The sequence below is a fragment of the Harmonia axyridis genome, chromosome 1 (assembly GCF_914767665.1).
Source record: "Harmonia axyridis chromosome 1, icHarAxyr1.1, whole genome shotgun sequence".
Taxonomy (NCBI): Eukaryota; Metazoa; Arthropoda; class Insecta; order Coleoptera; family Coccinellidae; genus Harmonia; species Harmonia axyridis.
The window spans coordinates 48,580,045-48,604,718 of record NC_059501.1 but is presented as its reverse complement, the minus strand read 5'-3'; the positions used below and the strand labels follow the sequence as shown (position 1 = coordinate 48,604,718).

Below are 24,674 nucleotides of genomic sequence, written 5' to 3'. Positions count from 1 at the left end.
AAACCTCGAAGTTATTCTTGTTTCAGCGGAGCTCTATTTTCGATTTTTTTTTCGAATTTTCCCGCTCAGAGAGAATTTTCGAACCAAAACTGAAAAGTGTTACATCAAAATAACTTGAAATTTTCTAAGGAATCTATTTCTGCAATAAAAAAATGGTGTTCTAATTTGAAAAACGGAAGTTGACGTAATTTCCGGAAAAACCGGAGGTGCTCATGCCTTGAAAATATTTTAGATTTCATCAGCATCGTGAAATACTTATAAGTGCTGAATTTCATGAAAATACGTTCAGTACTTTCCCGTATAAATATGGGTGAGGTTCCTCGTGAAAGACCCTGTATATATATATTCCTTTCCATTTCAGGTTGACTTGTTCGTAGATTGTTCGTATTCCGTCTGTATGTTCATCCTGTTCCGTCTTCGTTATGTGTTGTTCCTCCTCATTCTGTTCATCATCGTTCCCTGGCCGTTGTGCGATTGTGCTTCTCCGTTGTATGCTTCTTCTTATGTTTTGGATGGTTCTGCCTGTCGAGGCTCTTATTGCGTTAGATTTCATCGCCTCGACTTCATCTGGTGCGAGCAGTTTTCGAGTTTTTATGTTCTTAACCTGGGCAACTAGGTGTTTTCCCGTAAATAACTTTTCCGGGTGTTGTTCCGCCCATAGTTCCGCCAACCTTGCCGCGTACTTCTTGGTGTTCGTTTCCCCCTCTGTAGCTTCAAAGTATGCACTGAGTAAACTGACGTTCATCTCCCTCGTCCAGTGCTGCCTTTTTCTTCGGGTTAAAGCGGGATTGTCTTGTAACGACATGTCCAAGCTATTCCCCTGTGCGGTTCTATTTGATCGGCGAGGCCTTGTGGTACCGTTTCGTAGAGTGGCGCCACTTGCTCCACCTTCCTCTACTAGGGACTGTAGTGATCTTCACCCAGGCGCAATCCCCACACCGGGAGCGTTATCCGAGGCTTCGTCCATTGTGTCGAAAGCATATTTTTCACAGTAAGGGAGGTGCTAACCCTCTAACTGGTTGACTCGGGTACGCGGGGACGTCACTCCCCGATGGCTTTCGCCACCCTGCGTATATATATATATATATATATATATATAGATAAGTGTTATAATGTCACTCTTCTTTATTTCATTTAGTCGACGTTTCGATCCCGATGGGGACCTTCTTCAGGACTCTACAATAGCAATAAAAAACAGTCAAAATAAGGCAATCACAAAACATGTAAAAATAGTACATACCGAAATACAGAGTTGTAAAGATCTTATTTGAACACAAATCAATAGCTCTCAAGAAAGCAACTAACAAGAACATCAACAACTTCAGCGAAAAAAGATCTGATACTTCGTTAGTAAAGGAGTAGAAATCAATTATAATAAGTAAATAAGGTAAACAGAATAATCAACAAAATGAGAGGTTGTCAAAAATGTTGTCAACCAGACTTGCCACAGAATACACGCACATGACAGATGAAACATAGAGTAGCATTAAATCACATTGGTCGCAGTAATTCACTCTCACTGAACTCAGAACAAATGCGATTTTTTGAAAGATTCCATGAACCGAAACCAATCCCCTCTCACAGAAATGGCCTAGAACACAAAATTCATTTTCACGTTATCCCTACGACTGCTGAACTTGTTGAAATTCTTTCTGTATGTGATCCATCCAATTCTCTCCCACAGAACCGGTCATAATGAATCAAATAAGAATAGATGGAGCTGATATTATTTACATCCCTTCTGTAGTTCATCGAACAGGTTTGACGTTTAATATGATACATCTCTAAGAAACATCTCTTTCTTCCACTAACTTCAATTTCTAGGATTTTGGTGGAATCATAATTCATTGGATGATCTTTGTCCCGGGTATGGTCTGCTAGGGCACAAATCTTACTTGAATTTTTGATGTCGCTTTTGTGTTGAGCAATCCTTCTCTTCAGAAGCTGAGACGTCTGACCAATGTACACCTCACTGCATATTGAACAAGGAATACAATATACCACACCACTCATGTTATCAACAGTCATCCTATCTTTCACTCGACTGTATAATCTGTCAATTTTAAAATAAGATTTCTGAATCAACATAATTTCTGTGGTCTTTAAGAGGTTAATTAATGCGTTTGTCATACCATTAATTAGGGGAATAGACAAGTACAGAATTCTACCCGTGTTCTCAGTGTCCACAGTGGTGGATGCGCTCCTCTCTCCATTCGTTGGGCGTGTCGAAGGAGTGGTATTAAAAATCAATCTGGACAATAACCTTTTTGGGTATCCATTCTCTAGCATCAACTGCATCAACAACCTCAGATTCTGCCGCCTTAGACTTGGATGGGCAACCTTTTCTATGCGATTCTTCAATCCTAAAATCATGTTTACCTTTTGTCCATGTGAATGATTAGAAAAATAGTGTATGTATCTCCCTGAACTTGTTGGTTTTCGGTACCAATCTAGAATCAGCCTATTTTCCAGTGTTCGAATCACCCTTGTATCCAGGAATGGGATTCCATTCGCTGTTTCTTCCTCCAAAGTAAACTGTATACTTTCATGTTCACTGTTAAACTTGTCTAGAACGAAAGCAACCTGGTCTTTAGGTACAGCACATATTAGATCATCAACATATTTCTTGATGAAAGGAATGTCAAAAGGAATACTAACAAGAATGCTGTCCAGAAGGAAATCCATTACTAATTCAGCAATGGATGGACTGAAGTTGGAACCCATAGGGGAACCGATCACCTGCTTGAAGAACCTACCATTAAAAAGAAAATAGTTTGAAGAAAACAGGAATTTGATGGCATGGATGATTTCTTCTTTTGGTAGACTTGTGTGGTTTCTGATAGTATCCCACTTGTTCTCAACAGCTTGAAGAATCGCATAGAAAAGGTTGCCCATCCAAGTCTAAGGCGGCAGAATCTGAGGTTGTTGATGCAGTTGATGCTAGAGAATGGATACCCAAAAAGGTTATTGTCCAGATTGATTTTTAATACCACTCCTTCGACACGCCCAACGAATGGAGAGAGGAGCGCATCCACCACTGTGGACACTGAGAACACGGGTAGAATTCTGTACTTGTCTATTCCCCTAATTAATGGTATGACAAACGCATTAATTAACCTCTTAAAGACCACAGAAATTATGTTGATTCAGAAATCTTATTTTAAAATTGACAGATTATACAGTCGAGTGAAAGATAGGATGACTGTTGATAACATGAGTGGTGTGGTATATTGTATTCCTTGTTCAATATGCAGTGAGGTGTACATTGGTCAGACGTCTCAGCTTCTGAAGAGAAGGATTGCTCAACACAAAAGCGACATCAAAAATTCAAGTAAGATTTGTGCCCTAGCAGACCATACCCGGGACAAAGATCATCCAATGAATTATGATTCCACCAAAATCCTAGAAATTGAAGTTAGTGGAAGAAAGAGATGTTTCTTAGAGATGTATCATATTAAACGTCAAACCTGTTCGATGAACTACAGAAGGGATGTAAATAATATCAGCTCCATCTATTCTTATTTGATTCATTATGACCGGTTCTGTGGGAGAGAATTGGATGGATCACATACAGAAAGAATTTCAACAAGTTCAGCAGTCGTAGGGATAACGTGAAAATGAATTTTGTGTTCTAGGCCATTTCTGTGAGAGGGGATTGGTTTCGGTTCATGGAATCTTTCAAAAAATCGCATTTGTTCTGAGTTCAGTGAGAGTGAATTACTGCGACCAATGTGATTTAATGCTACTCTATGTTTCATCTGTCATGTGCGTGTATTCTGTGGCAAGTCTGGTTGACAACATTTTTGACAACCTCTCATTTTGTTGATTATTCTGTTTACCTTATTTACTTATTATAATTGATTTCTACTCCTTTACTAACGAAGTATCAGATCTTTTTTCGCTGAAGTTGTTGATGTTCTTGTTAGTTGCTTTCTTGAGAGCTATTGATTTGTGTTCAAATAAGATCTTTACAACTCTGTATTTCGGTATGTACTATTTTTACATGTTTTGTGATTGCCTTATTTTGACTGTTTTTTATTGCTATTGTAGAGTCCTGAAGAAGGTCCCCATCGGGATCGAAACGTCGACTAAATGAAATAAAGAAGAGTGACATTATAACACTTATCAATTTTCCCACACCCCTTATCTAACTTATAACTATTGTTGTATATTGGGAATTAAAATTGTTGATATATATATATATATATATATAATTCGTAAGAAAATTATTGATCGCAATATATCTAATAGATAAGAAGTATATCACTGAATTTCCTAGATAGAAACCTCCTAACATTCTTATCTATTATATATATATATATATATATATATATATATATATATATATAATAGATATATATATAATATAATATATATATATATATATATATATATATATATATATATATATATATATATATATATATATATATATATATATAATTCGTAAGAAAATTATTGATCGCAATATATCTAATAGATAAGAAGTGTATCACTGAATTTCCTAGATAGAAACCTCCTAACATTCTTATCTATTATATATATACAGGGTGTTTCATCATAAACTGGACAAACATATATATTCGTGTAGAGGACATCGGGAGAATCATTTTTGCCTCATACAATATATCCCGTTTTCGACGCATAAGCGAGATACAGGGTGTTAAACGTCAATTTTGAGCAATATTCTTATGGGTGTGGTCAGTTTTGTATAACACTCAAAGAAACGGTTTTTGGTCAAATCTCAGTATTTTTGGGTCCTCTATTCAGAAAAGTTGATGAAATCCGAAAAAAGAATTACAAAATGGCGGAAAACCTGCAACGTTCCTAATTTTTTTTTTCGGTGGTCGAATTCAATTTTAGTTTCTGAATGAACACAATTTTCTAAGAATTTCTGTGCAAAAATTTTTTCAAAAATCGAACACAAATTTTTTTTTACATGTCTACAGCGATAAAAAAATTTAACCCGAAATGGATGAAATTTTGTACAATTGTACTCCTTCAATTATCAATCACGAATATGAAAACAGAATTATAAAATATTAAACGGTTTCGTAACTACAACCATTCGAATGTTTCGTTCAAACCTCCAAAAAAAATTTAGAATGGCTTCTTAGAGTCAAAATTATTAAATAATTGCTATTTCCAAAAATTCCGGATGCTAAAATGTATTTATACAAAAAAAATTCGATGAAACTTAGTTGGGAGTCGAACCCTCGATTCCAACGTAAGTATTAATGAAGAAATTAAGACAGTTCTAAGGATATTAATATTCGTTGCTAAGCAACGGAAGTTCGTAGCTCATAGAATTCTACTGGTTATTTGAATTTCACTGAATATAATTTCGCTAGTATCGTGACACGAATTTGTTTGGAAACGAAAATGAAATATTCTCTTTTGGAAAAAAATGATATTGTGCAGGCTTATTATGAAGCGAATTGCTCAGGCAGAAAAGCATGGGAAATTTACTCCCGCAGATTTCCAAGCAGAAATTTGCCAAACTTCACAACTTTTTATGAAACAGTACGCAAATTACGTGAAGAAGGAAATTTGCACCGGAAAAAGAAGGAAACAATAAGAACAAACGATGATCGCATCCTTAATTTAGTAGGAGATAACCCAATGATTTCAACAAGAACTCTTTCGAACCACCCTCCAGTGAATAAAAGTAAAACTACTGATGGGAGACTACTCAGAAGGAACTGCTTCCATCCGTTCCATTTCCAACTTTGCCAAACTTAAGAAGACGGTGATTTCCATAGAAGAAAATAATTCTGTCAGTTTATTTTGAGAAGAGTACGTGGAAATAGGGATTTTCTCCATCAAATTTTATTTACGGATGAAGCTACTTTTCATAGGGATGGTTTCTTCAACAGAAAAAATAATATTTTATGGCATAGAGAAAATCCGCATGCCACGGTATCAAAAAATAGCCAGAAGAGGTTTTCAGTTAATGTTTGGGCGGAAATAAAAAATAAATTCATTATCGGACCATACATTCTTCCTCAAACATTGACTGGAAACGGCTATTATCACCTCCTGACGGAGATTCTGCCAGATCTTCTTGAAGATATTCCGCTGAGTTAGATTATATTCAGTGAAATTCAAATAACCAGTGTAGAATTCTATGAGCTACGAACTTCCGTTGCTTAGCAACGAATAAACTGTCTTAATTTCTTCATTAATACTTACGTTGGAATCGAGGGTTCGACTCCCAACTAAGTTTCATCGAATTTTTTTTGTATAAATACATTTTAGCATCCGGAATTTTTGGAAATAGCAATAATTTAATAATTTTGACTCTAAGAAGCCATTCTAAATTTTTTTTGGAGGTTTGAACGAAACATTTGAATGGTTGTAGTAACGGAACCATTTCATATTTTACAATTCTGTTTTCATATTCGTGATTGATAATTGAAGGAGTACAATTGTACAAAATTTCATCCATTTCGGGTTAAATTTTTTTATCGCTGTAGACATGTAAAAAAAAATTTGTGTTCGATTTTTGAAAAAATTTTTGCACAGAAATTCTTAGAAAATTGTGTTCATTCAGAAACTAAAATTGAATTCGACCACCGGAAAAAAAAATTAGGAACGTTGCAGGTTTTCCGCCATTTTGTAATTCTTTTTTCGGATTTCATCAACTTTTCTGAATAGAGGACCCAAAAATACTGAGATTTGACCAAAAACCGTTTCTTTGAGTGTTATACAAAACTGACCACACCCATAAGAATATTGCTCAAAATTGACGTTTAACACCCTGTATCTCGCTTATGCGTCGAAAACGGGATATATTGTATAAGGCAAAAATGATTCTCCCGATGTCCTCTACACGAATATATATGTTTGTCCAGTTTATGATGAAACACCCTGTATATATATATAATAGATATATATATATATATATATATATATAATATATATATATATATATATATATATATAAGAGCTAATTAGCAAAGCGCAAAAGGAGGTGATACTCTGGACAACGAGAATAGTCCGAATGTTCCTGACAGCAGCCTAGGAAGTCCTTGGTTTATTTGAACCCGGACTTTCTAGCGAAAACTCCCCTAATGGTGAAGGAAAAATATAAATATATATATATATATATTTTTTTCTGTTCACCATTTAACGGGTTGGTGCCTGAGCCAACCGGGCCGACGGTTGGCTGTGGCCAATATATATATATATGAGCCAACCGGGCCGACGGTTGGCTGTGGCCAATATATATATATATATATATATATATATATATATATATATATATATATATATATATATATATATATATATATATATATATATATATATATATATATATATATATATATATATTGGCCACAGCCAACCGTCGGCCCGGTTGGCTCAGGCACCAACCCGTTAAACGGTGAACAGAAAAAAAAAAAAGGAAAGGTAATATTTCTTGTGCTATATTTGATGTATTGAAAGGGTAATTTTCTTGGGTTTAGAGCACATTAAAATTGAAATATTTACATTTTATTCAGTGAAATCGACATATGTAAATAAAATTTTTTATTTGACAGTACCTTCGTAAAGTTTTATCAAAGGAATATTGCTAAACTAATGTTGATGTCCAACTGTAATGATATACAATTTTAAAAAAGGCTTATTTTACGCCGAAACATATGCGATTTCACTGAATAAAATGTAAATTATATATATATATATATATATATATATATATATATATATATATATATATATAATAATAATCCTTTATTCATGCTAATATCTTACGATTTACATTCGTCATCTTTACAAATTTGCTGTTACCTATATTTGCTTAGCAAAGAATTCTTTCAATGAATAAAAAGTATTATCAATGAGATATTTCTTAATAGTAAAACGGAATTGTTCCTTTTGGTTTCTCATTGATTGAGGCAACTTGTTATACAGTTTATATGCCCAGAAGTTCGGACCATTTTTTGTTTTTGTTAATCTGAAGAATTCATTTCTGACATCCATGCGTGCTCTCGTGTTATAATTGTGAACATCTGTATTTAGCAGTTGAGTGTGGCTTTCATGAATATAATTCAGACATTCGTAAATAAACACACATGGAACAGTCATAATTTCAAATTTTTTAAAGGAAATTCTACAATCCGCCTGATAGTGTAAATTATCCATAATACGGATAACTTTTCTCTGCAGTGAAAAAATTTTTCCTGCATGTGTGGTGTGACCCCATACTAAAATACTATACTTTATTAAAGAGTGGCACAGAGCATGGTAGGCTGTCAGCAATGTTTCAATCGAGACTTTAAGTGCTAGAGTACGGATAACAAAAATATTTTTGCTCAGTTTTTTAGAGAGTTCCTCACAATGAACATCCCAAGTGAGCTTAGGGTCCAAATGTAATCCTAAAAATTTTACATTTTTTTTCAACTTCTCATCTATAGATCTTAATGAACAAACTAAAATATTAGTTTTTTCTTGATTCAGCATCAATTGATTCGAATTGAACCAATTTTTTGCACTCGACCGTACCTCACGCGAGTCCTCTAGCAGCTGTTTGAGCACCGGTCCACTCAGAAGGAGTGAAGCGTCATCCGCGAATAAAACACATTTTACTGTGGTTGGTAGACATGATGGAAAGTCATTTATATAAATTAAAAACAAGATGGGTCCTAGAACCGAACCTCGAGGTACTCCTAATGTGATATTCTTCAAAGTTGACTCCTCTCCACCCACTGAAACTTTTTGGCTTCTATCGGAAAGATAAGATTGGAGCAGTTTTATACTGCTCTCCATAAAACCATAATACTTGAGCTTAGTCAGAAGAATCAGCGGTGAGACACAGTCGAATGCTTTGCTCAAATCTAACAATGATACCAACGTATAATCACCCCTTTCAAAACCTTGCATAATAAAACTGATTAGATTCAAAATGGCCGAAGTCGTACCCTTATTTTTTCTGTAGCCAAATTGGCAGTTAGAAAATAGTTGATTATTTTCAAAATATGACATTATCTGCATGTTCAGAGCTTTTTCAAATATTTTAGAGAATAGAGGCAACACTGAAATAGGCCTGTAATTTGACATATCATCCTTATCGCCATCTTTGAATAAGGGCACCACCCTAGCCACCTTGAGGTCAGTGGGAAAAATTCCATTTTTAATACATTTGTTTATAATTTTTGTGAGAGGTATAACAATAGTATTTATATTGCGTTTCAAAATCTTAACAGAAAGTCCATAAATATCCTTTGATGTAGAATTCTTAGAAGAGTTGATTATATTTCTAACATCACTATAAGATACTTCCTCAAAATTAAATTTAGTACTCAATTTTCTGTCATCAAATTTAACATAGTTAGAGCTTGGAATATCTTTTACTATGTTGAGTGCCACGTTAGAAAAATAGATATTGAATTCTTCAGGTAGAATGGATGATGTTGTAGGCACTTTATTATTTCTATAATTATTAATAATTGTCCAACCTGCTCGAACTTTATTGTTAGAATTTTTCAAAAAATTTTCAGTGGCCAATTTTTTAGCAGATGCTAAAGAATCATGATATTTTTTTCTGAATTGATTTCTTAATTTTTTTATTTCTAACTGCTTGAAATTGCGGTACAATTCATCAAGAAAATGTAAGTGATTTCTCATATTTTTTAAATCCTCCGTGAACCAATTAATGCCAAGCTTATTATTTTCACCAGTCCTAATCAACCTCTCAGGAAAAGAGAAATTAAAGACATTTATGAAGAACTGATGAAACATGTGAAAACATTGATTTGGGTCATCTACAAAATCTATAAAATCCCAGTTCATATCAGACAATATTTCATGCATTCTATTGAATCCTATCTGTGTGAGAGGCCTACATTTTTTAAAGATGGTCTCATTGAAAGTACACGGAAGTTCTACTGTTAATCTTTGACCCCTATGATCCGAAAAGTCCAAATCGATTATTTCCGTCGCATAACATCTAAAATTGAAATTTATGAAAATGTTATCTATACAATTTTTGCCTCTAGTTGGCCCATATATTGTCTGCTTGAAACCGAAAGTCGAGAACAAACATATAAGATCATCAGACTCTTTCGGATCACCGAAGTTCACATTAAAATCACCTGTAATTATACAATTTTTCCTCAACGTAGATAGAATGTTCAAATTTTTCTCAAGTTCATTCAGAAAAACTGATAGATCTCCTGATGGCGAACGATAAAGAACAACTACGTTTACATCATAAGCAGGTAAATAAGATGCAGTGATCTCGATATCTTTCTCTATACATACCAAATTTTTTATGGTTGTACTATTCTCACTTAATGCTTTTTTACATAATAACATAACTCCACCTCTTATATAATTCGTTCTGCAGAAGAAAGATACTGTGTTCCATTCTTCCAATTTGAAGACTGACGACTCCATTTCGTCAAGCCAATGTTCACTCACACACAAAATGTCACAATCACTCAGTATAAATGATTCCAGGTGGTTAGATTTATTTCGAATCCCCTGGGCGTTCAAATGCACTATTCTTAATTTTTCATCTCCACTTGTTGGTCCTATTAGGTTGTCATGCTGGGTGACCTCTGGCGCTTTTGAAAAAACCGTGAAATATATGCTCCTTTCGGCCAAATGTTAGGGTTCATAGCCTTCTCCAAGTTAACTAAATCGATCATCACCTTGAATGAGCTATAATATTCTGGATATTTAGATGTCAGCTTTTCACATTTTACTTCTGGAAAATCTTTTTGTAGGTAGTTTTTGATATCATCCACTGTCGTGCTAGGGGCAAAACGGGATACATGAAGGAAAGCTTTTTTTGGTGCTATAAAAAGTCCACGATCATTCGCATCCTTCTGACCAATCAAACCAGTATTCTTGTTTTTGCCTTTTCTGTTCCGATGGATTTTTTGAATCCATTCAGATTCCACAACATTTTGCTGCTGTATATTTACTGATGTCGAAGGTTCAGTGATTTTGGTGTTCAATCGGGGAACAGATTCCAGTTTTGATTCCGACCTACTTACGTCTTTCTGTGTAGGTTGTTGACAATAATTGGTGGAATTTGTCATAATTGAGTTAGCAGATATTTCTTTATGTTGTGAAGATTGGTTTTTAATTGCACTTAATTTTTTTCCATTAGATTTATTCTGAAGGTCACCTGTTTTACTTCTTGTTTCATTTGAATTAAATTGATTCTTGAACAGATTGAATTGTGTATCAAGGGTTTTAATTTTCTTTTCTAAAAGAACATTTTTCGACGACAATTCATCAACAATTGGAATGGAATTTTTCATAGTGCCCTCATCATTTGGATTGTTGGATTTTATTTTTTGCGGAAGAGAAACATTGGACGATAAGAGATGAATAAGTTGTATATTCGATTCCCTAATATTAACAACCTCTTCTGATAGATTTTTCAATTCTGAAGAAAAATTTTTTACTAATTTTTCAATTTTACTATCGAACAATTCCTCCATTAATTCAACAGTTGTTTTCTCCGATTTCTTAGAGCAATCCTGGCAAAAATAAAATAAATTCTTCTTTTGTAGTACAGCGGCCCTCATTTCGGTTGCTGTCAAACCGGAACAAGATTTGCATTGTTTATATGCACACTTATCGCAAGTCGCCAGATCTGTCACAGCAGACGATTTACACTTATCACATTCCATCTGGAATGAAAATTTATCGACAACTAGTGGTCTAAAAATAAAGGTTTTTCGTGAATTTCACTAGGGATTACTACCCCAATGACTTCAAAAGTTTATTCACCAAACAGGTCTTATCTTTAGCAACATATCGGTAAAAGTTTAATCCCGAATTATTGCGTATATCACTAAAAAAAACTTCAATTCACACAGAGCGAGTTTAAAACACGTCTATCTCGAAATGATAATATGAAAAATATATAATATATATATATATATATATATATATATATATATATATATATATATATATATATATATATATATATATATATATATATACATACTCTATTCAGATCACAGTCGTACTATTAATATTTGAGGTTTAAGGGAAATCGACTAATATATAGACTTATTTGTCTATTATCTACGCGCCGTCACATTACACATCGTCCACAAATCGAAGCCAGCAAGTAGGCTTTAGGTGGAACGTTTCGATGGCGTTGGTTTCAAAATCTTCCATGTAAATATCAGCGATGGCTGGAGAAAGTGGAGATCCCATGGGTGCACCTTTTACTTGTTTGTGAAATGTACCTTGAAAGAGGAAGTACATGCCCGACATTCTTGTCAGTTTTGACGTTGTATCTCTCTTCACCAATATTCCACTCAAAGAGTCCCTTGAAATATTGGAAACCAAACATCACATACTCACATCACAATACCGCTCAGTTGATGTTGAGAGTGAGCAAAATAGGTGCCAGATGGTTTTTTATGATGCCAATCCTGGCGGCGGCCCTAGATCGTATTGTGTTCAATTATCCTTCTGACCTTGTAGTGAAAGAAATTGCAGTTATGACTTATTTCATTCGGTACAGGAATATTTGATGAGTTAAAATATCTGTATTTTTTTTGTTGTTTCACATTTTGCTTTATATTCAATTTTAGAATGAGTTCATTATTTTTGGTGTATTGATAAATCCTACACAAATTTCTGTTTGTTCAAGAAGAAATAAAGTTGATCAAAAAAAAAAAAAATAAGGTAAATAAAAAATAGGTACACAAGAAAACGCTAAAAAGATAGAAGTGTTTATCGACAAGGGATATAATAAATCATATCAGGTACTTTGCAAATTTTCCGCCTGGGATTTCCTTATCATTTAAAGATTGATAGTTAGTATGTTTCAGAATATATCATAACAAAAATTCATTTTAATTAATCCTCAAACCGCGAAACAATGTTCATCAATAAAACTGCATCAAGAAAATCATCCAATTAGACCAGCAGTATCATTCATTACCGATCCTTGTTCCAAATTGTCGAGAAAATTAATACCGATCATCCAAACCGTAGCTAATTTTCGATGCAATTCTCAATCAAAAACAGTACACACTCAATAGATGAAATAAAACATTTCATGCTACCTAAAAATTGAAAATTCATTTCGTTTGACGTGAAATTTTTTTTATTATCCCCCTATCGAAAGCATAATAAAATTTATAAGATAAAAAAGGTGATATTTTGGATTGTCTTGGAGTTTGTCTAGAATAGAATTATTTTCAGTTCGCTTTAAGCTGAAATATTCATGGATTATTCAGAACGTAGAATTCATTAACACTCTTCAAATAAAAATTGTATTTATTGATACAAGTATGTGGATGACATTATTTGTTGCTTTGAAGGTACCTACTGACAGAAAGTTATGATGTTTTTTAATTTTTTGGATGAAGTATACTCAAAAAATGAATTCACTGCTGAAGAACAGGAAGAAGTGAGTATACATTTTTCTTGACGAAATAATATCACAAACCTACATATACCGATATTACAATCGTCTGAACATCCAAAACATGTCGACGGACAATTGTATGCTACATATACAGAGTGGGCCATTGAAAACGAAACAGCGGCTCTGTAGGTCGGCAGAACCGAGTTATATAAAAACGCTCGGACACGTCAACAACATTTTCGAGGGGGACATCGTTCGCGATGAAATTCACCCGAAATACATTCCATCCCGCGGAGCTGTGACCGCCACCCCTAAATTTTTAAATGGCACCATATGGCAAGTGATACCTCATTTGAAAGGTAGTTTCCTTCTCAATATCAAACAACAAAAATAAATTAATTTTATCGATTCGTTTTCGAGATATAGGAACTTGAAGTTGGGAAATAACTTTTTATTCTCTCAATCAATAAAAATAAGATCTAACATTGCAACTGTTCATTTATTTATCATTGTCAATGAATTAAATGTTCAAACTGTCTACCACCCATTTCCATACAATAGTACAAGTTCTGTTCAAAATGAGACCTCACATTTTGTAGCATTTCCGGCGTTATTCGACGGCATTCCTCAATAATTTTACGTCGTAAATCTTCCAGAGATTCTGGTTCGGTTGCATAGACTTTGTTTTTCAAGTGACCCCACAGGAAAAAGTCGAGTGGGGTTAAATCTGGAGATCTGGCTGGCCACTCTATAGCGCCTCTTCTTCCAATCCAACTTCCAGGAAACATTCAATCTAAAAACTCCCTGACAGGCTGTGCATAATGTGGAGGTGCCCCGTCTTGTTGAAATTTCAAGTGGTCTTCATGGTAACGATCGTCGTTTTCAATGATGTCTACTAATTGTGGATAAACAAATTCATTCAATAATTCCAAATAAGTTTCTCCTGTCAGATTACCGTCGAGAAATACTGGTCCAATTATACGGTCCCCAAAAATACCGGCCCAGACATTGAGTTTTTGGGGAGTTTGAGTATGGACTTCGTGGAAACATGTGTATTAGCATCTGACCAATAACGACAATTATGACGATTCACAGTCGAATTCAAAAAGAATGTAGACTCATCAGAAAAGCAGATGTTGAAAAGGAAATTCTCATCAGCATCTATTTTCCTAGTCATAATTTCACAAAATTCCTGTCGCCTATCAAAATCATCTTCATTCAATTGGTGTACCAAATGTATTTTGTAGGGGTAGAATTTATGATGTTTCAGGATTCGGCGGATACTGGTTCTACTGATATTGGTAACACTAGCCAATTTCCTTGTGCTCAATGTTGGGTCTGCATGAACTTGTCCTAAAAGTGCAACTTCAACAGGTTCATTTCTCACCGGAAATTCACGTTCTGGGTCTCGTTTCTTGTTGGCTACTGATCCAGTTTGACGAAATTTTTGCACAAATTCTAGAACGTATTTTCTAGCAACAAGTTTATCTGGATGCGTTTCATTGAACAAATTAGCTGTACGGTTACCACACTCATCATTTTTTAAAAAAAATGTTATTATATCAACTCTTTCCGCGATCGTATACACCATTATTGAGGAAAGAATTCAGCAGCTTTAATCAAGTAATTCACTCCAATGTCGGTCAATCAACAATCTGTTTGACACTGACGTCCACACTTGCGATTTTGCGAAAAAAATTATCTCACATGTTTTTGTTGTACATGCATTTGAGTCGAATTCGATAAAAGGTCTTTTTATCGATTCTCACGAAACCTTAACATTTTTTCGATCAAGTAATCGAGGATGAAATAAAAATTTGAAACGGACTTGCATGCTTTTTGTTGGTAAACAGTTAGATCATTTAATTTCTTGACAATGATAATTATCTTTAAACAGTTGCAATGTTAGATCTTATTTTTATTGATTGAGTGAATAAAAAGTTATTTCCCAACTTCAAGTTCCTATATCTCGAAAACGAATCGATAGAATTAATTTTGTTTTGTTGTTCTATATTAAGAAGGAAACTACCTTTCAAATGAGGTATCACTTGCCATATGATGCCATTTAAAAATTTAGGGGTGGCGGTCACAGCTCCGAGGGATGTAATGTATTTCGGGTGAATTTCATTGCGAACGATGTCCCCCTCGAAAATGTTGTTGACGTGTCCGAGCGTTTTTATATAACTCGGGTCTGCCGACTTACAGAGCCGCTGTTTCGTTTTCAATGGCCCTCTCTGTATTGTTAAATGTACCTATGATTTAACAGAATTTCCACAAAGAACTCAATTCAATAACACAAATTGCATTTGACAATGGGTTAATTGATAACAGTATGGAAATAAGAAAATATAGCGATCAGATTGGATTACCCTTCTGTGAGTGAAAAAACCAAAAAATACATATCAATAATAAAAAGATATGAAATATGGATTGGGTAGGTTAATTTGTAATGATTGCCCAATGGTTGTTTATATTGTGCAAACTGAAAGAACTTCAAGAAAAAATCCAGTAACATCAAAGGAGTCAAACTTTTCGACATATGCAGATCATTTAGCAGAATTTGTGAATAATATTAACTCTATTTTCAAGATTTTACTTATTGAAAAGGAACACCTGCTGAACACAATTTGAATCCCGTGAGATAAACAATTACAAATCTAGACAGATTTTGTTGAATGATCACGCAGACGTAAATAGGTGATCCTCCCTCTAATATCTTCAAACAGATTTCTGGAAATTTCAGATTGCAGATACGTTTAAACCTGAACTTTGTTAAAATTGTCGACACATTAAGCCCAGAATATCTGGGACGAATTAGGAATGCTATAAATGAATTTATCTACGACTGCTTCATTTTGAATCTAATTGATCACTGAATTTGGTAACTTGCAATACGTTATATAAAGATAGGATCTTCATCAAGGATACCTAACCCTAAAAAATGTTTTGATCAATAAATACGAATGTCTTGTATATCATATCTTCAATAATTATAGTTTCATACCAAAAACATTTCTTCAAGTGGTAACTTAATAATAACATAAAAATTGTTGGTAATGTTATGCGACCACTTTTCAACCTCGTCACTGAATGAATCTCGTATTATTTCTGCGCCATCTATTATGATGATTCAGCGCCATCTGCTATTGGGGTACTTCTCCACTTTGGGTAGTCAATAGTGTTCAATATACGCAATCTGTAGTGCGAAAGATCCAACTACAGTAGCGACCCCCGCTCAAGAGTTTTTTGCCGTTAAACGGCGGTTGGCTTACTATTCATTCCTTATACTATGCTAGTGGTATCTCCCATGGCATCAAAGAAGTCTAATTCCGGCAAATCACATTGTTCACACTTGAAATCACCCACATCAGCGTTTTCCTGTTGCGTTGGCACATTTTAAGCCTTTCACTAATTTTCGGTTACATTTTGAACACTTTTGTTCTCGGTAAAGACGTTGTTCCTCGCCGTCATGTCACATGTTTTGTCATTTGAAGTGTTATGTTGAAAATATCACTTTGGATTTCGAATTCGAAATCGTTGTTTGAATTTCTAAAATAGCATAAATTCAGCTCTAATACAGGGTATAACTCAAAGTTCTGTTTAAATTGGATAAAATTCGAAAAATTTGATTTCCTCACATAAACAAGATTTAGATATCTCGTGATTGAACATGAAACGTAAAATTTTTTCTGAAAAATCATCAAGAAAGTAAATCGTTTATTATTTTCCATATTTTGGATCTGCTTTCTGATTTTTTTTAATTTTCTTGTAATAATGTTCTCCTTTTAGTAATATATCTGTTGATATTTTCATATAACAACAATAATAACAATGATAAAGATCTTTATTGCAACCTCAGCGAAGTCGAGCATTATTAACTCTGGCTCCTTTCGAAGAGAATATATGATGAAGAAGTTATATTTATTAGAACTTACATCTGAATCATTTTGGTTTTTACAGTCGTCAATTGATCAGTTGTGCAGCCTTCACATGCCGACTTCCAGTAAATCTATTCTCAGCAAAACTCATGATAAACAGGAAGAAAGATATTATTGGTGGAGTTGGAGACGAAGCAGATCTTCTCGGGAAACCACACCGATGGTCGAGAGCAATGAATTGAAAAATCAATCCAAAGATGAGGATCAAACATTACCACAAGAAAATAAAGTGAATCATACTGAATGGGGAGTTGAGGAAATAGAAACACCAGAAGATTGTGAGTTGTTTTAGTCAGGTATTATCAAAATGCCTTATGCTTAAAAAACGCTAAATTAATATTTTCGTTATAACTGAGAGCTTAGAACTGTCAAAAAGGAGGGGATATCGTGGTTGAAATAGCTCGATCCCTGAACAGATCGCTAAATCATTCCCTCTCAATGTCTGTTATTTTCGAATTTTGAGCCAGGACTGGTCTCGTGATAACGTTGGAATCACTGATGACGAAACAATCAAATTTGATTCTGTCCGTCCTTAAAGATGGTTACTCTCAAACGGAAATAAATCCAAACTTGGATCTGAACCTAGGTTCATGTCCCTTATGGGTTATTTTCGTTAATACGCAAAATACAAAATGTAATAAAACAGATTCGTTCATAAAATATGATATAGTGTCTTACAGTTTATTTTATACGATATTTCCGAAGCAAATAGGCCCAGGTTTATACAGCTTTATAGTTGGTATAGGCTTCTGTAAGAATGCTATACACACATTATACATAAATATTGATAATCTCACGCAGCTACTATAAGACAAACTTTTTTCTGCTTCATACAAGACATATGCCTGGTAAGGGAGCTGTTAGGATATTATTATAAAATAACGACCAACTCTTTTTAGAATACGTACAAAAGTTAGTGTTATCTCAAGAGAACCATTTGGATCATTTACGAATAATTATATGATAGAAATATTTCCAAATACATCTATAACAAGAAAATAATAAATGGCGATGGTTATTGAAAATATTACCACCATGATAAATCGATATGATTCATCTGTCTGTCATAGCGGCTGGTTCGGAGTCCGATGGCTCTAACAAATCTGTTGAAAATAAATGTATATTTTAGAGTAAATTCACATCATCGAATAAAATAAAGTGCTCTAATAGTGAGTGTAATGTCATTGTACATAATAAATGTTTGATAGCTGTGTCGCGTTTGACAAAGTTTTACTGTCGTAATTGTCAGAAAGATGTGGGACGTGTTGACGATCAAAATAATTTTGTGCAGTTACGTAAAAAAAATGAGTGTTTAACCCATGAAAGGGAATTACTTATGAAATATGTGAGCGAATTAGAGTTTTCTAGTAAATTATTGAAGTCAAATATTTCTTTCCGTGAGTCAGCCCACATGAATGATGATAAGATTACACCAACAAAAAGTTACTCTGATGTGACCAAAACAAAAACAAAGGATTCATCTGTGCTACTAGTGAAGACTGCAAACGTAAACATTTCTAATCAGCAAGTAGAAAGTGAAATTAAATCAAAAGTTATTCTTTCCGACGTTAATGCTAATGTAATAGGAACTAAATTAATTAAAGGAGGTATTTTAATAAATTGAATCTCGTGATAATTTGAAGAATGTTCCAAAATCTTAAATCTTAATCGTGATTTTATGGGAAAATTTACTGTATCTGAACCTAAGAAGCGTAATCCTCGTATTATAATTTATGGTGTTGGAAACGAGTCTTTTCTTAATATATAAGGATATATAAGGACGATTTCCTAAACGAATTAGTCGCTTTAAATGGTATAGATCCAATTGCGAATGTAATAAAATTAATCACCTCTATAAAATATAAATCTGCTTTAAATGTTGTTATTGAAGTCATCCCTGCAATTTTCAGATTTATAATGAAAAAGGTTTCTTATATGTAGGGTGGTCTAAATGTTTCGTAAAGGAACACTTCAGTATAGTAAAATGTTTTAAGTGCTGCAAAATAGGTCATTACAGAAAAGATTGTATAAGTTCTCTGGAGGCGTGTTTGGATAACCATGATAGTAAAATGTGCACTGTTCATGCTGTAATTGTATTCAGATCAATGAATGATCCAAAGTTAAGGTGGATATTAATCATATAGCAAACAGTTCTAATTGTAGTTATTTTTAAAATCAAATTGAAGCTACTAAACTCAAAACTAATTATAATGAATAAAAAGGTCAAAATAGGTCATTTCAATGTATGTTCATTATTTCCTGAATTCGATTCTTTCTGGGACTGTTCAACAAAATTCTTTGGACGTTGTTGGTGTGACTGAGACTTGGCTCGACGAGAGGGTAAGTGAGCACTGTTTGTGTGTTCCTGATTATAAATTATACCGACGTGATCCAATACCTCCTAGACTACAAGGCCTGGGTGCTCTCTTGTGACGTAAGCATACCCAGGGCATAGTCGACTGAACTGTGAGCGTTCGGCTTGTGACTCGTTTCACAATTATATGAATAATATTTGGAAGGCTTTTTGTTTAAAGAGGATGCCAGTCGTCAACTGAGCCTTTCATCGCATCCCATTCGTTTTTATTATGGAAAAAACCAAGTTTGAAATAAAAAACCAATTTATTATCAATAAAACTGGATAATCAATATGATACCTATGTATATGTATATGTATGAAAACATTGAAATATCTCGAAAGTGGAATTCGAAAGTATTGAAATAACGAAAATTCGATAATATTGATATCTTCCCTAAGGGATAATAATGATATAATTGGGAAACAAATGATTCATTTGAATTATATTCAAATGATGAACTTAGATGAAAATGACACTATCCACAAAAATGATTCGAAAAGTCCTTGCCAGTAGGGGTAATCACTAGATGAGCTGAAATTCTAAGCATTATATCAAGATTATATATACAAAATCACGTACTGAATTTTTCTTGGAGAAAAATTGACTCAATATCTTTGTGAATGTTCACTGGGAGAACTATTATCACAAGTGATTATTGAGTATCAAATGTCTTCGCTTTTCTTTTATTGAATGTTTTAACTAGGCGATCATTAGTTTTTCCGCAGTAGTTCTTCAAAAGAGTATTTGTAGTGCATGTTATCACTATATTAGCTATTGATTCACCGGAATGAATTTCGCAATGAATTTCTGGCAACATTTCATTCTGAATAATATATTTCGAAATAAATTGAATGAGACATGTTCGCTTATTATGAATACTAAGGAATGTCTCTTCGAATTCTTGAATTATTTCATTGAAAATTAAATATGAATATAAAACTATTTGTATAACAGAATCTTGAGGATAAAGCAATCGTCCTCGACTTAAATTTGTAATGAGACAGTAATTATCTTCAACACTAAGTTCATCATCTAAAATCAATATCCGCTTACATCTTTCACACTGAATTTTCCTCAGAACAATATAACAACAATAACCTGCTAAATAAGTAATCACAGGCATGTCTTCCTTAATATTATCTATGTCGCTCTCTTCTTCAATAAGATTCGGATTGAATGTATTATTTTATTTCCTCACCAAATAAAAATGTTTCTCTAATTCTGTGGTGATTCCGTTCATTCTTCCACATCTTGTAGAACAGAATCGTGCGAGAATATATCAGAAACGCACAGTTTTCATGGTTATGTTTTATTATTCTATGTTGGTACTCGGAACTTTCCGCCACGGCTTTATCTGTCAATTCATCAATTTGCCTTAAAGAAATCAGTTCCGCCAACCAACATTTTTCAATGCAAAAATCACTAAATTATATTTATGGAAATATTTCATTAATTTCAATGAAAATGCAATGAATTAGAGAAAATAATGTATAATACTCGTACAGAAGGCTCATTCTACCACTCGTTCATTCCAAAACTCGCCACTTCGTGGCTCGTTTTTGAATTTTGAACTCGTGGAAGAATATCAATGCCTTCTGCACTTGTATTATAAATAACTATTCTACCTGCAAATTTGATTTAACTACAACACAATATGTAATTATAGGCCCTGGTGAATACTTGAGTTTGAATATTAAAACTTTTTCTTCGTCAACAATTTTGTTCCACAGCTTAGGCAGCTTAAAATTATTTAAAACATTCAGAAAAGTTTCAAAATCTACATATGAATTCAACTTTCGATAATTTTCAAATTCTACTCTACTTTCCGCTATAGCCTTTTCCAAATACTTTAGTTCGGTTTTTTCTAATTTTTCATCACGAGTTTTTCTAAACTTGATATTTTTCGATAGATATTTAAGACAATTAGGAAACAAAGTTGGAACAGCATCTGGTTTGAGTCTAGGGATTTTCAGAGTTACCGTTATTGTATGACCACTTCTTGAATCCGTCGCTGAAGTGGATTTAATTAAATTCTCCTCTGCGAAATGCTTCTCACATACTTTGGTATGTATAGTGGGTTTTAAATTTTGCCTAGGAATGGCCGCTAACCACTTTTCAAGCAAGTATGTATCCGTAGGGAACTTAAAGCGTGCACTTTCGGTCCATTTTTGTAATTTCCCCTGCACCCAGGAACACAACACATATAAGGCATTTTCTCAACACAGGTAGTACTTAAAAGTACTGTCCAATATCACTGAACACTAATTATTCACACAAATTTCACAAAAGGTTGAATAGGCTTGCTAACAAGTGTTGAAAAATTAACAAAACAAGTGAATATCACAGTTCACTTGTGTCGACTGGGATAAAGGAAGCGTCCCTAGACCCTAGCCCTAATCAAGGATTAGGGGATCTTTGGCCCTAATATAATGGCCTTGTTTTCTAGGAGGTATTGCGTGATCGCGGTGGGAGAGGGGGTGGCGTTGCAATGTATATGAGCAATGTTTTAAGAAGTACTGTGCTTTTGGAAGACTTTCATCAAGTGAATGGAATTGAGCAGTTGTGGCTTCAATTAAAACCGGGTGCCTCTAATATTCTGGTTGGGGTTGTTTATAGAACAGCTTTATGTAACGTAAAAATTTTTGTTGGTTACTTGGATGAAGTCCTCTCATTTCTGGTCACAAAATATGATCATATAATTATTACTGGTGATTTAAATGAAAATCAACTAGTTGATAATCTGTTAAATTTATATTTTCGTTCTTATGATTTTAATCAACTGATAACTGAACCAACGAGGATTACGGTGAATACTCAAACCCTTCTTGATGTTATTTTTACAAATAAGAAAAAATTCGTTTTGTCAGCCGGTGTCATTTATCATGATATATCTGACCATCGTGGTGTTTACTGTGAACTTGAGTTATCTTATATGAAACAACCACCTAAGCTTATTGTTTACGGGGACTTTGTTAATTTTGATTATGACTTGTTTCATGATGACCTGTTTGAGGCTCATTTCCAGGACATACTTTACATATAGTGCAAAGATCAGAAGGTTCTTCTTCTTACTGATCTTGCTTCTCATTAATTAATGTTCATGCTCCCTTCATAGAAAGAAGGGCCACGAAGCCCCGAGCTCTCTGGTTGACGTATAACTTGCGATGTATGATGAGACTGCGTAACTCGGCCCTATCAAAGTATTAACGTACCAAATTTATTTCCGATTTTATATCCTATAAGGAATTGGGCAATACTGTCACTGTTAGAAGAGAAAAAGCAGTCTATCTTCTATATAATGCTAAAAACTCTGACATCTTACCCGTTATGTCAAAGGTACTCGAAAAAGTTGTGGCAAGGCAGGTATATGAATATGTTGTTGAGGGGAAAATAATTCCTAGTAGTCAGTCGGGTTTCCGTAAGGGTTTCAGTCCTATTACTGCTCTCTTAAAACTTACAGATGATATCATCTTCTCTCAGTATAAGGCTAGTTAGCTCAGTTGGTTAGAGCTCCAGGCTAAATTGATTAAAAAATTGATTTGATACTTCGGTTATACTGCTCGATTACTCGAAGGCATTTGACACGATCGATTTTTTTAATATAAACAACAGAAAATCGTCTTCAGCTGATCCAAAATTACTACTGCAGATTTGTTTTCGGCCTCCGTAAATATGATCGAGTATCAGCCAAAATAAATGAACTTGGTTGGCTCAGGGTGGGTAACTTGTATAGATACCATTTGAGTTCGCTGGTTTATCGTGTGCTTACGACCTCTGCTTCACCCTACCTTAAGGAGAGACTCATGAATAGGGGAGGTTTGCATGAACGTTGTTTACGCCATTCCCATACTCTGGATTTGCCAAGATTCCGTCTTTCCGTTTCGGGTTGAGGTTTCACTTACAACACAGTCACTGTTTATAACTCGGTTCCTTCTAGTTACAAGACACGCTCAGAGAGTTTCTTAAAACGAAATTCAAAAAAATTGCTCTTGCAATTACATTGTGGATCAGTTTGCATAATATGTAATATGAATATATTTTTTCCTGATGTTTTCAACCTAATATAATTTAATTTTCAAGTTATCGAATTATTCTCAAGAATTGTATTTTTTTGTTATTACAAATGTTTATTTTCTTTTTTTTTCAACGAGGTTGAGTAAAAATGGCTATGCTAAACTTCGCCTCTTGATATGTATTTTTCTTTTCTTTAATGAAGGCAATTTATTATTATTATTTGTTGGATTTATAGGTTTAGCAAAGGATTCACTGATACACAGATAATGTTTTAATCGTTTATTTAAACTCTCTAGAATGTCTCTCTCCGAGCAAGCTCAATGTCGAATAGACCTAACCCATGAGTTTTTACCCACTGTCATACTCTCTAGATCATTGAAGATCGGTTCTTGTTCTTCGCTCGATAACCTCGATGGTCCCGTCCCTCACTTTACGCTCGCAGCGCTACGATGACGATATGAAGTAATACTACGAGTGTAGGGTAGGATGTAATGTTTGTTGTCTCTCTCGTTATTTGTTCGGATGAAGTAATATTCTAACACTCCCTCCCTTCATCGAACTACAACTAGCATTATCCACTCTAACTCTAATCTATAAACGGAACTCAATTAGTTTGTACTCTAGTCTCTAAGAATAATCTGAAAAACAAACATTCAATGAGTTTGTATTCTAAGATTATTAAATCATAAGTTTTTGAGTTAATCTCATATGACCGGCTGATGGTAGATGTTTTGTCATTATGTCTGACACATTCTCTTTGGTTGGAGTCCATCTCACTGTCGTTCTCTTATACTCAACACATTGTTTGAAATCACCATGTGTTTCAACCATATGTCGTCTAAGTCCAGATTTCTCTCCATCTAGTAGGTCGTACTCTAAACGATCATAGAATAACTTTAGTTTGTGATCACCATCTCTCTTGGTGCAGTCTCCAGCGGATTTGTTGTCACACCAGACTGTTACAGGAAACATCGGTTTTCCTATCACAAATCTAAGTGCCTTGTCAAGAGA

The 24,674-nt window shown here is 34.1% G+C and overlaps 1 protein-coding gene across 4 annotated transcripts in view; it reads left to right on the top strand.

Annotated features, from left to right (window-relative positions):
• The window catches only part of LOC123673280 (phosphatidate phosphatase LPIN3), a 340,332-nt gene that overhangs the window by 181,854 nt on the left and 133,804 nt on the right, over nucleotides 1–24,674 (top strand). For all 4 annotated transcript variants that reach the window (XM_045607773.1, XM_045607772.1, XM_045607763.1 and 1 more), the window contains one exon: nucleotides 17,315–17,570. In XM_045607773.1, coding sequence (XP_045463729.1) covers nucleotides 17,315–17,570 — 256 coding nt within the window. The remainder of the gene's footprint in view (nucleotides 1–17,314; nucleotides 17,571–24,674) is intronic.